Source organism: Chanodichthys erythropterus, chromosome 8, assembly GCF_024489055.1.
Source record: "Chanodichthys erythropterus isolate Z2021 chromosome 8, ASM2448905v1, whole genome shotgun sequence".
Lineage (NCBI taxonomy): Eukaryota > Metazoa > Chordata > Actinopteri > Cypriniformes > Xenocyprididae > Chanodichthys > Chanodichthys erythropterus.
Window position 1 is genome coordinate 22,641,157 of NC_090228.1, and position 12,350 is coordinate 22,653,506.

Genomic DNA, 12,350 nt, shown 5'->3' on the forward strand with positions numbered 1-12,350 from the left:
ATTTAATTTATTACTTTAACAGTTAAACTAATCAAGAGCAAGATAAAAAATTGTATGCATATTACATGATAAAAATTTTGTATTTTTTGACTAGTTTTAAAGTTTTACTACATTTTCCTCCTGGAATCCACCTTGAAATCCTACCCCCTGTTGGGATCAGGATAGTCCTGTTTTTTTTTTTTTTGGGATCAAAGTGATCCAAATCCTACAAAAAAGTTCTGAAAAACCCAAACTAAAGGTTTGATCCGGATCAAAACCAAGATTGGATTATGTGATCTAATCCGATTATGTAATCCATTTTTTCTTTTGAAAAACACATTTTCAAGATTTGATCCAATCCGTTATTCAAAATCCTAGTGGATTACTTTTGAAAAACCGGGCCCAGCATTTTCAGTTGTCAGACATGACTGGAACTTCAAAAGGGGCCGGCTTCTATGGTCAGATGAAACTAAAGCGTTTTGAGTGTTTTAGCATCAAACCCACCAGATGGGTTTGGTGCAAACAGGGATAAAAAGTACCCCATGCTCCCTGTTAAATATGCTGCTGGATCTTTAATGTTGTGGGCCTATTTGTTTTGCTGGAGGTCCTGGACGTCTTGTTCATATACATGTTTTAGCAAATACTAATAAAAAATCAAAACCTGACCGCTTCTTCTAGAAACCTTATAATGGGCTGTGGTTGCTGGATGGATCTTCCAAGAGGATGATGATGATGGGTGGAGTGAACTGAAGATGAGAAGCACCAACAATGGACCTGGGAATCTGAAGGGTCTGGAGAGATTCTGTATGGAGGAATGGTTCTCCAAACTCAAGAGAAAACTGTTGTCTTTGCAAAAGGAGGTTGCAAAAAGTATTGAACAAAAGGGTACTGTTAATTGTGTCCAACGTGTATTAGAGAAAAACGTTTATTTGATAATGAGATTTAAATGATTATACTTCAATGAAAGGTTAGAATTTTGTGAATTAAAAAAAAAAATCTAAAGGATAGATCTAAAAGATTTATTTTTCATATTTATCGAGGGTACCAACAATTTTGTCCACATCTGTATGTACTTTCCCAAACTGTTTTCTCTGTTACTGTTTTCAATGCCTTTTTTTAAATCCTCAGTTTTACCATCAGCATGTTTTTGTATGTATTGCAGATGCCCTTATAAGCTAGGGCTCTTTTTAGATAGTCAGGGTCAGAGCGGAGGTCTATAATGAGCTAGAATGGTGCAAAAATTGAGTGTCTTTTATGGCTATACTAGCCTACAGTAATCAATGTATGCAACCACTTGATGTTGGCATGCATTAACTTATCTGTGTGTTCATGAAAACAGAGATATGGCAAAGCTCCGCATCCAATCAGATGCTGTCAGACAGAGTTCTAATGGCTAATGGTTGTGGTATATTTAACCACATTTGCAATATCACTTTCTTTAACAAAAAATAATGAAAAAAATGAGTTTTAAAAGATAAGTCATTCTTGCTATATTGCTTTGAAATTTGACCAGCAGTAATAAACAAAACAATCTTGAAGACTATGGGTTTATTGACCTTATTGTAATGACATTGAGCAGAGAAGTGGATTATCTTTTTTCTTTTATTAGAAAAATCAAAACAAAATGTTAATTCTTCTTTGCTATTCATGTACTTTTTATAATACATTTTATTCATGTGCCATCATGATAGCGTGTATGTTGTCTGAGAACCTTATTGTCATGCAAGGTTTACAGAAACTGAAAATGCTGCAAACAACTGTTTACACCAAAAGGCACTGGCTTTCATGTACACTGGGAAAAAAGAAAAGAAAAAAAATCAAATGAAAATGAAAACAAATGCAATAACATACAAACAGATTAATTTTCTTCATTATCATACATATTACATTTATTTTACTGTAGGAGTATGATTCTCGCTTTGGGGTGCAAGAGGTCCCAGGTTCAAATCCCGGACGAGCCCCCAATTCGTTGCCATTTGAACTATAGTGGCAGGTAAACAGGCGACTGTAGCAGGTCTCTCTTTCCATAAGTGTTGGATCCGACGTTGGTTGGCGCATAGACGGTGCCGATGGTGTTGCTGGATCGGATGAGAAAATCTGCTAATCTCTGAGTCACGCAGGTGGCTGTATTGCACCTCCTCTTTTCGATGTGATGACTGTAGGGTAGGTAAAAAGGTTATTCAGTCATTAGTCATATGTCTAAATTAATTAATTACCTTATGATTTTTTTTTAATTATTTAAGTCACCATGAAATCAAAATTGACAATTCTTGTTTTTACAGAATATTATAAATTAATTTTCTGATTAAATTTTTACCTGTCACTCACACGAGATAACTACAAACTACAATGATCCAATCAATTTCCGATGGACAAAATCAAATCCCGCCCTACTTTTTTTTTCTTTTCTTGTTCAAGAAGCTGTCATATACATCACAATATGGAATAAAGGACTATTGCTTACTTTGGCAAAATGTAGGCAAGATTTCGCAGGCAAATAAGGTCCATTGTCGTTTATCAGTAGTGTAGTGATGTACAAAATACGAATTGCAACTCAGACAGAAGTCATTTTCAAACCAAGCAGCTTTCTGTTAATGTAGGCAGTGAATGTTGCGTGACCAAGCTAAAGACGAGTAAAATTTGCTTGGTGATCTTTTTGCCTTCATGCAAAAATAAGACCCAAAAAATTCACCCATGAAATTTTGTCACGTAACAGCCTATGTGATATATCATAAAGAGTAATAATGACTAAATAACATCAATTAATATAAATAGTAAAAAAAAAAAAAAAAAGCTATAGCAGGTTCAAGTATCAGAATTTTATAGTGCATATGGACAAGTGGACAGATACAAACAGAGAAATGTCCCATAATTTAAACAATTTGGAATGCCAACTGACCAATTATTTTTGTAGACAATTAGAAAAAAAGGTTAAATGGGGTTCTTCTAATAAATTACAGCAAAATGTAACAATTACGAAATTGTGTAAAAGTACTTTGATGGTACAAAAATGGCAACATCTTAAACAATGAATCATAATTGACACAATTAATTTGTCCAAGTACCTGTTCACTGCACTGAGACCCCTTGGGGGCCGTTGCCTTGTAAAACTCACAAAGGGATTGTCAGATAGATCATCTCTAACCAGCCATCCATCAGCCTCTTGGAAGTCATCTGGCTGCTCATTGGACGAAAGGGAGTACCTGTTGACAAGAAGAGGCCACAAAGCACCATCTCATCAAGAACTGCGAGTAGAGTGCCACTCTCCCTGAACATGACAATCTTCTGAAGTGGAAATGTGTTGCAAGTGGATCATTTGTGCCCACTGTTCATATCGCTCATACACACTTCTATCTACACACTTGCAACACAGTTGTTACACCTCAAGATAGACCAAATAATTTGCTACTTTTTTTTGCGTATACAGTTTGTTTGATGTGATACCATTACACTCAATGGCTACATTTTTTTTTTAACTTTTTTTTTTACTTTTTTTTTTGTAGTGATGCCACAGAACAACCCCAATCCACAAACAACCTTTCAGTGAAGTTCAAAAAATATAATTTTTAGTGTGAAGGATGTTTTAAAAATCTAAAGAACCTTTTTCCACTATAAAGAACCTTCATTTGTGTAACATTAGCCTACATTATTAACTTTAATTGTTTATATTTACATAAAAAATTTGCTGACTACAATTTATCAATAAATCTGACTACATTTAACAAAAGTTAAATTTAAAGGTCAAATCAACTAGAAATACAGGTAGCTGCACATTTTTACTTTCTACAGTATGCACCAGTTAATAGATTGACACTTGCTCTTTCTTATCACTAATTTCCACACCAAAACGATATAATATGGGATAGTATATATAAGTATGGGTATTAAATAGTGGAATTAAAACGTAAAAAAAAAAAAGAAATATAGATCAGCTTCTTCAAAGTCGCCACCATACCTGCACACTCTGCTTTTCTTTCACTATCCAGTTAAATTCATGTATCTAAAAATTGATTTTAATTAATTTAATGGTACACCAGTATTGAAATTCTGGCCAATAGCGATAAGAGGGTCATTAATTTTAATAAATAATCACTAATAGCAGATATCATACTACTTTCTTGCAGGTTATGTCTGCAAAATATGTTGATTCAAGAACACGTCTTGGCATGTCTTACTTGGCAAAATCCCCTTGATTTTGCTGAGCTTGATGTGTTACTTGATGCGATGTAAAAGCACCCAACCCTGATTGTAAGCCTAAACTTGACATAACCTGTGAACTTGTCCCTCAAATCTGATTAGCTGATTGGAATGTTGTTCCAGGATCAACAAAGATGCTGATCCAGGAACATGTTGGACTTGGTGAAATCAGATTCTGCCTGTCAGCACATAAGCACAGAATATACAGTAACACTTTACAATAAGGTTCATTAGTTAAACATTAGTTAATGTTTAACTAACATGAACTAACCATGAGCAATATATTTGTTACTGTATTTACTAATCTTCATTAACGTCAGTTAATGAAAATACATTTGTCCAGTTTGTTCATGTTAGTTCACAGTGCATTAAGCAATGTTAACAAGATTTTAATAATGTATTAGTAAATGTTGAAATTAACATTACCAAAGATTAATACATGCTGTATAAGTGCAGTTCATTATTAGTTCATATTAACTAATGTAGTTAACTAATGTTAACTAATGAACCTTACTGTAAAGTGCATATACACTCATGCTCTTAAAGCACAAAGTTTTGAGATCAAAAGTTTTTTAAAATCATGAAAAACATAAATTTAGTAAAATGTGTCCAAACATTTGACTGTATGGTAGTAATGTTATGAAGTATTATAAGTATTAAATATTTTTGACTTAAGGGTTGGTTCAGGGACATCCTAAAAAATAGATCAAACATCAAATCAAAATACATCCCAGCAGCTAAGATTTTGACTTTTTACAATGAGTTAGAAGACATACCTGTTGTGAGGGACTGTGGCGACACAATGCAGCATCACAAGGAAGATCAGGATCAGGGAGGACAGTTTCAGATGATACATGGCAGACTGCAATACTTTTAAATGTTCTTGTGCAAAATAAAAAATAAAAAATAAAAAAAAGCATTAGCATGAGTAAAATTGCATGTCACACACACAAAAAGCTAGTATGTTCTTTTTAACCCATATTAAAGTGCACGACATTAGCATTATCATTACTATTATTAAAATCAGAATTGTTACCACTTTTAAACTAAAAATAAACTCAAATAGAGTGTTGTTGAGCCTAATGATTCAACAAAAAGTTTCCAGATATTGCCTAATGATACAACAAAAAGTTTCCAGATATTTTATTAAAAGAGTAACAGTACTCACTTCCAGCGTTTTCAAGCCAGTGGACAGCAGCTCCAGAAGGTGCTGGCGATGTCTCTGTTTTTCACACAAACACTCACACACTCACTCGCCCCATTCGCTCTGTTATAAGCTCCTACCCTCAACCACTTGTGACATCATCACACTCCTCCAAATATAGCTCTCGATTTCCAGCAGAGATCAGGGATATATGGAGAGGGGGGTTGGCTTGAAGAATTCAAACTCAAAGTTAGGGTCAAAAGCACTGTTGACGCTTGTCATGACGTTCGTCGTGGACATCATCATCGACTACCTTCACATCATAATGCTTCAGATGACTCTGAGTCCTTCCTGCAATGGAAAAACAAGTACTTTCTAGGAGCACATTTTGCTTATTATAATTATTGTTTCTGGAGAAAAATCAATGCTTTACCTGAAAAAACTTCTTCAAAATATTATAGATGTTGGGCCAGGCCTTGTTTTCCTTTGTATCCTTGTTCATTCAATATGTTTTAAAAGTGTCAGACTTAGTTCAAAACTTTTCCTTTCTTGTAGACCAATACTTTCACTTTCCCAGGGATTTAAGTAGCAATCTTTATTTTAAGTCAAAGAACAAAAAGAAGTTTCGGCCAAAACCCACCAACATCCAAGGAGACTGAATAAAACAGAATGAACAAAATGTGAACATTTTTTAACTTTTTGAAGCTTGAAAGTCTCCATTCAGTTTCACTGTAGAAAGATTTTGGAATTACATAAAATTTCAATTTTGTTGAAAATGTATCATGTTTTTCTATAGGTATAGTTTTGACTTTAAACCAAAACTAAATAAGATGCTACCAGTTTTACACATTTTGTAAAAATTGTAAAAAGACGCAACCTGCTAATTTTACCTTAGAAAGCAACTTTCACCTGATTTAACCCCTAAATATCAGTTTTGTTGGTAGGATATATATGAATGTGTTTAGATCGAAATTAAATAAGATATGCTAATAGTTTTACAAATATTTTCAATTCTAAAGCCCTATGTATATGTAGGTATTTTTATTGTTATTATTTTTTATTGTTATTTTGTAAATAAATTAATAAATCCAATCAAACGTCTCCCCCGGGTTTGGCAACTATGGAAGCCCGTTTCCGCCACTAAAAAAAAAAAAAAAACGCCACTTAAAAAAAAAAAAAAAAAGCCACCAAAAAAAAAAAAAAAAAAGATTAATTGCGACTTTTTATCTCAGAATTGCGAGTTATAAAGTCAGAATTCTGAGATATAAAGTCGCAATTGCGTGATAAAAAGTCAGAATTCTGAGATATAAAGTCGCAATTGCTTGATAAAAAGTCAGAATTCTGAGATATAAAGTCGCAATTGCGAGTTATAAAGTCAGAATTCTGAGATATAAAGTCGCAATTGCGTGATAAAAAGTCAGAATTCTGAGATATAAAGTCGCAATTGCGTGATAAAAAGTCAGAATTCTGAGATATAAAGTCGCAATTGCGTGATAAAAAGTCAGAATTCTGAGATATAAAGTCGCAATTGCGTGATAAAAAGTCAGAATTCTGAGATATAAAGTCGCAATTGCTTGATAAAAAGTCAGAATTCTGAGATATAAAGTCGCAATTGCGAGTTATAAAGTCAGAATTCTGAGATATAAAGTCGCAATTGCGTGATATAAAGTCAGAATTCTGACTTTATTTCTCGCAATTGCGACTTTATATCTCAGAATTCTGACTTTTTCTCACTACTGTGAAACGTTATTTCACAGTACAATAAAAGTTGTTTTTAACAGAATGGATACACTAATGAATTTTACACGATAATAACAATATCATAATAATCATAAGAAGAAGAAGAATCAGCTGTGGCGGAGGCGCAATAAATCAGACAAAGCTGAAGTGGAACATTTTAATACATCCAACAGCTTCAGACTTCACGGCAGCATGTCTATCGTTGGATGCACTGTTACAGACAGAGATACTGACCATCAGTTAATTGCGAGAAAAAAAAGTCAGAATTCTGACTTTTTATCACGCAATTGCGACTTTATATCTCAGAATTCTGACTTTTTATCACGCAATTGCGACTTTATATCTCAGAATTCTGACTTTTTATCAAGCAATTGCGACTTTATATCTCAGAATTCTGACTTTTTATCACGCAATTGCGACTTTATGTCTCAGAATTCTGACTTTATAACTCGCAATTGCGACTTTATATCTCAGAATTCTGACTTTATAACTCGCAATTGCGACTTTATATCTCAGAATTCTGACTTTATAACTCGCAATTCTGAGATAAAAAGTCGCAATTCATCTTTTTTTTTTTTTTAGTGGCTTTTTTTTTTTTTTTTTTTTTTTAAGTGGGTTTTTTTTTTTTTTTTTTTTTTAGTGGCGGAAACGGGCTTCCATAGGCAACCGCCATAAAACATCTAAAGAAGAAGAAGGTCTCCCCAATCTCATTTGCCTAAGAATTTAACTTGTCACGTGATGAATCTGCATTTTGCCCAGCAACAGATGTCTGTCATAGAGCAGAGAGAGTAAGTAATTTTTCACTGCTTTAGCTGCTAATAAAGGCCTACTTTAAAATATCGGGTATATAGTGAATTTCAATGTGTTTATTGCTAAGTTTAGCGCGACAAAACCAACTCGGCGGAGCCCTTACAACAATCCGCGTGCGATGTTATCTGGTTGACATTAACGTTACATAGTAATGTAACTTAAATATTATTATGGAGTTAACCTTACACGGAGTGTGTATATGTACTTTTACTACTATCTATAGTAGTATTTACGACAGTAGTATTTTAGAAACTATCTTTTCTAAAAGCTAATATGTGATTGTTTTGTAGAGCCAGTACTTACATTGATCCAACCGTAAATGAGATACATGATTTCACAGTGATTACCATGATCTTACTACAGTTACCACATGTAACTTAATCTACATTATAGGTGCAGTACAAGAACAGTGGCAAAAATGTTACATGCTGCTGGCCTAACAGTAACACCCACTGTTGTCTAAATAAACATGATGTTCAGGACTGTTGTACATTTCCTTTAAATCATTACTGAAATATACTGCCACCACGTGTTACAAAGCATCCATTGCATCAGATTTAACTGTCAACAATTTACAGATTAATACATGTATGTGAAGTACTTGTACATATTTGTTTAATCTATTAGATATGGTCATTTTACATTGTGTGTAACTGTTTTTTATACTCTTACACACACACACACCATTATTTTACCAGTGATTACATGATCTTACATCAATTACCACATACCACAATTACACCATTACACAGTACAGTATTTTTGTACAGTGACAAATGTTTCATGAAAGTTAAAAATACCATAGTTTAAAAAAAATACCTAGTACATCTTGACTTGATCTTTATTTTATTTTATTTATGTTTTTTTTTTTTTTCATAAATGAAGTAAGGGTTGTAACACCAGTGGCAAGGCTAATTTGTGTAACAAGTGGCATCATTGCACCAGAATACACACCACTGATCACACACTAAAATTAATAATAATAATAATACTAATAATAATAATACAGTAATATCTGTATTATTATACAGTCACCTGGCCAGTAAAAAAAATTAAATTAATATTTGATAAAAAAAAAATAATAATATAAAAATATACATATACTTTCATAATCAGAGTAGTAATAGTCACCAACTTTCTCCCCTGTAGTGACGGCCCTGTTCATAATAAGTGTCATCCATTATTACACACATTAATTTAGCTTCTACCTAGACAAATCATAATACTAGGGATCCAATTCAAGATATCAACAAAAAATATAATAGTATATCAGTGATACTAAAACAACATTGGATCTAAACCCTTTAAACCTCTTAATTATCCACCCACTCAGGAACATACCCAGTGCCACTGGCAGAATAGACATCGATCCTACATATATAAATATTTATATATGAGCACATGTGTAACCACCATAGCTATTGATAAATTGATATTTTGAAAATTGTGTCAATACCCAGCCCTAGTTGTTAAAAAATTTTAGGCTGGTCTGCCTCAGCGGTCTACCAGCGCTCTTCACTGTCAAAATGATGGTCAGTCAGATCAAAGAAGTCGAGGCTTACTATTTCACTGAAGACGAGTGTAAATTCCATTCTGACGCTTTAAGTTTTTACAGTGAAAGAGTGTGTGCATGGTAAGATACAAGTAGTGCAAACTACTCAACTATTTTATGAAAGTATGCCATCATTTAAAACCAACAAACAAGAGAATAACTAGGATATACAACCATGCTACACATAGACAATAAACAATGCAGGAAAAGGAACTAACTGAGACAGGGGGCTTAACTACACAGCAAACAAAGGGAGAAACTAACTAGACACACCTCAACTGAGGACTCTAATCAATCTGTAACCATAGAAACTAAACAGCAGGGAACAGAGAAGAACAAAACTAATTAACAAACTTGAAACAATGTCAGACTAGAACATGACTGAATCAAACAGAAATACAAACAATATACATGACTAAAACAAACTCATAACATGACAGTGTTGTGTAAACGTCTGTTTTCTCCATATTAGGATTTTTCCGCCTAACGCTTTCATCTTTATGATCGTGGTCCAGCTGTGAAATTACAGAGGGCTAATCCAGTCAATGAGAGACTAATTTCAAATGACAGGAAAATTGACCAATCATATCGTTCCACTAAAAGGGTGGGCCTCAAAAAGTTTATTTAATGCTTCCACCCACTGTGGGTGAACAACATCGGGGGGAAAAAAAATGCTGATAAAATAGCTAGCGCTATTCGCTTTGAAAACCGCAAAGTAAAGCAGAATTCAGACTGCACGATTTTCAAAGTAGTCGGGTCACTGTTCTTTTCACACTGCATGACTATATTGGCCAGCATTCAGTCACTGCTGTGTTCACACTGCACGATGGATCGGCGACAGAAGGTTTCACACTGCATGACTTTACAATAGGAAGAATCGCCGACAACTCTGTCTGGCACGCAAACTACGTTTCACAACCAAACACACGCGAGAAGGACAAGGAAACAACGCGAGACTGGGATTATTATTAAAAATGGTAGCCCGCAAGAAGCTTGTGATACGAATTACCTGTGCGCTGATTTGAAGCAAAAATAAGAAAAAGAAAAGAAGAATATGGAGGAGGAAATGGTTGGGGAGACGCGAGGAACAAGGATTGTGTGTTCTGCAACGAGAGTGGTCTATAACTCCTCCCTGAAGCTCTGTATCTTGCTCTCTTATTGGCTGTCGGTCATCGCCGATGTAGTTTTCAGTCACTTTTTACACAGCAGGATTTTGAATCGCCGACAGGTACAGATATTTAGCATGCCAAATATCTCACGGGCGTCGGCGACTCTCTCAGATCTTTGCTCATTCACACTGCGCGATTGTCACTCGTGTGAACGAGCACCGTTCTCAAAACCTGTCGGCGAGCCAAAATCGGGGCTGAAATCGTGCAGTCTGAACTTGGCTTAACATTAAAGAGTACATCGTCCATATAGTGGACTTCAATGGAGCGCAACAGTTGAAGGTCAAAATTACAGTTTCATTGCAGCTTCAAAACGTTCTACACAATCCCAGACGAGGAATTTGATGAAAACATTCCAGGATTTTTCTCCATATAGTGGACTTCAATGGAGCCCAAACGGTTGAAGGTCAAAATTACAGTTTACAGCTATCCCAGACAAGAAATAAGGGTGTTATCTAGAGAAACCATTGTTCATTTTCTAAAAAAAAAAATTGTATACATTTTAACAATAAATGCTCATCTTGAACTAGCTCTCTTCTTTAGAATTCCGGCAGTGTAGACACTGCTAAGTGTATTACTGCCCTACACAGGTCAAAGTTTGAACTAATTGTTATATGCTTACACTAGCATATTGTATATGACAATTTTGTTCAAACTTTGACCTGTGGAGGGCAGTAATACACTTAGCAGTGTCTACACTGCTGGAATTCAAATACAGAAGAAGAAGAGAGCTAGTTCAAGATGAGCATTTATGGTTAAAACGTAAACAATTTTTTATTTTTATTTTAGAAAATGAACAATGATTTCTCTAGATAACACCCTTATTTCTCATCTGGGATAGCTGTAAACTGTAATTTTGGGCTCCATTGAAGTCCACTATATGGAGAAAAATCCTGGAATGTTTTTATCAAAAACCTTAATTTCTTTGCGACTTGAAGAAAGAAAGACATGAACATCTTGGATGACATGGGGGTGAATAAATTATCAGGAAATTTTAATTTGAAAGTGAACTAATCCTTTAAAGCATTTCAGTGGTAGCCTACCACTGGATGATAGCATCAATCTAAAGCTTTTCTGCTGAAATTGTTACGTGACTGATTTTATTCTGGCTGCCGCTGCCACTGTTTTATATGTGATGCTTTATTTGAGGAAACAGTAATTTTGCAGAATTACTGGTCAATCTGTAAATTAACTAACTTAGCGACTATGCACATTTGCTGTAATTCTGCATAACAGTTGCATTTTTCCCAAATCAAAGTTTAATACGGTCTGCTACATAAAACATACATTTAATCGGCTGCTGTGCCAGTCTAATGATATTAGATATTATGCTTGTTTGTGGTGGTGGATTCAAAAATGCCACGATTGTTCACTGATCATGATGTTCATGATGCGAAAGTGTCTGTCTCTAATGTGCTTTGGTCTGAGCGCTGCCATGACACATCGGCTTACATTAAATTTTGTTGGTTTTGTGGCCAGTTCTCACCATATTGAACTGAAATGCGCACACCGATTGTGTGATGATGCAATTATTTGTAATGATTATTTACATTTTATTACTTTTTGTTTAATTTTAGTGATAAACAATGCCATACCTATGTAATGCTGGCTTTGTATTTGTGTTATGTAATATTAAGTCTTTAAGTAAAAGTCTTTGGTAATATTCACTAAGACAATAAGCTCATTCATAACATTACTAAAATGCACTAACAAGTCGTGCCAAATACATTCTCACTACCTGCAAGATCCTTTTTTTGACATG

The 12,350-nt window shown here is 34.4% G+C and overlaps 1 protein-coding gene across 3 annotated transcripts; it reads right to left on the minus strand.

Moving 5' to 3' along the window:
* Positions 1-1,518: 1,518 nt before the first annotated feature.
* Positions 1,519-5,907, minus strand: LOC137023978 (calcitonin gene-related peptide 1). Of its 3 annotated transcripts, none has more exons than XR_010895606.1 (5): positions 5,345-5,635; positions 4,953-5,058; positions 3,045-3,182; positions 1,867-2,135; positions 1,519-1,771 (listed from the first exon to the last, which is right to left on the minus strand). XR_010895606.1 is itself a non-coding variant. In XM_067391117.1 (5 exons), exons 3-5 carry the CDS (start codon positions 5,030-5,032, stop codon positions 1,961-1,963), a joined length of 393 nt encoding a protein of 130 aa, XP_067247218.1. In that variant the 5' UTR covers positions 5,033-5,046; positions 5,345-5,671; positions 5,754-5,907; the 3' UTR covers positions 1,519-1,960. The 3 variants fall into 3 exon arrangements, 2 of the variants coding, with proteins under 2 accessions (XP_067247218.1, XP_067247217.1); XM_067391117.1 differs by adding an exon at positions 5,754-5,907 and having other exon boundaries at positions 1,519-2,135; positions 4,953-5,046; positions 5,345-5,671; XM_067391116.1 differs by having other exon boundaries at positions 1,519-2,135; positions 5,345-5,631.
* Between the last annotated feature and the right edge of the window lie 6,443 nt (positions 5,908-12,350).

Coding starts and splice junctions, on each gene's coding strand:
- LOC137023978 (XM_067391117.1), bottom strand. CDS start 5,032: ATGTATCATCTGAAACTGTCCTCCCTGATCCTGATCTTCCTTGTGATG. Junction 3,183..4,952: donor GCCACAGTCCCTCACAACAG/GTATGTCTTCTA, acceptor TCTTGTCAACAG/GTACTCCCTTTCGTCCAATG. Junction 2,136..3,044: donor GGTCTCAGTGCAGTGAACAG/GTACTTGGACAA, acceptor CCTACCCTACAG/TCATCACATCGAAAAGAGGA.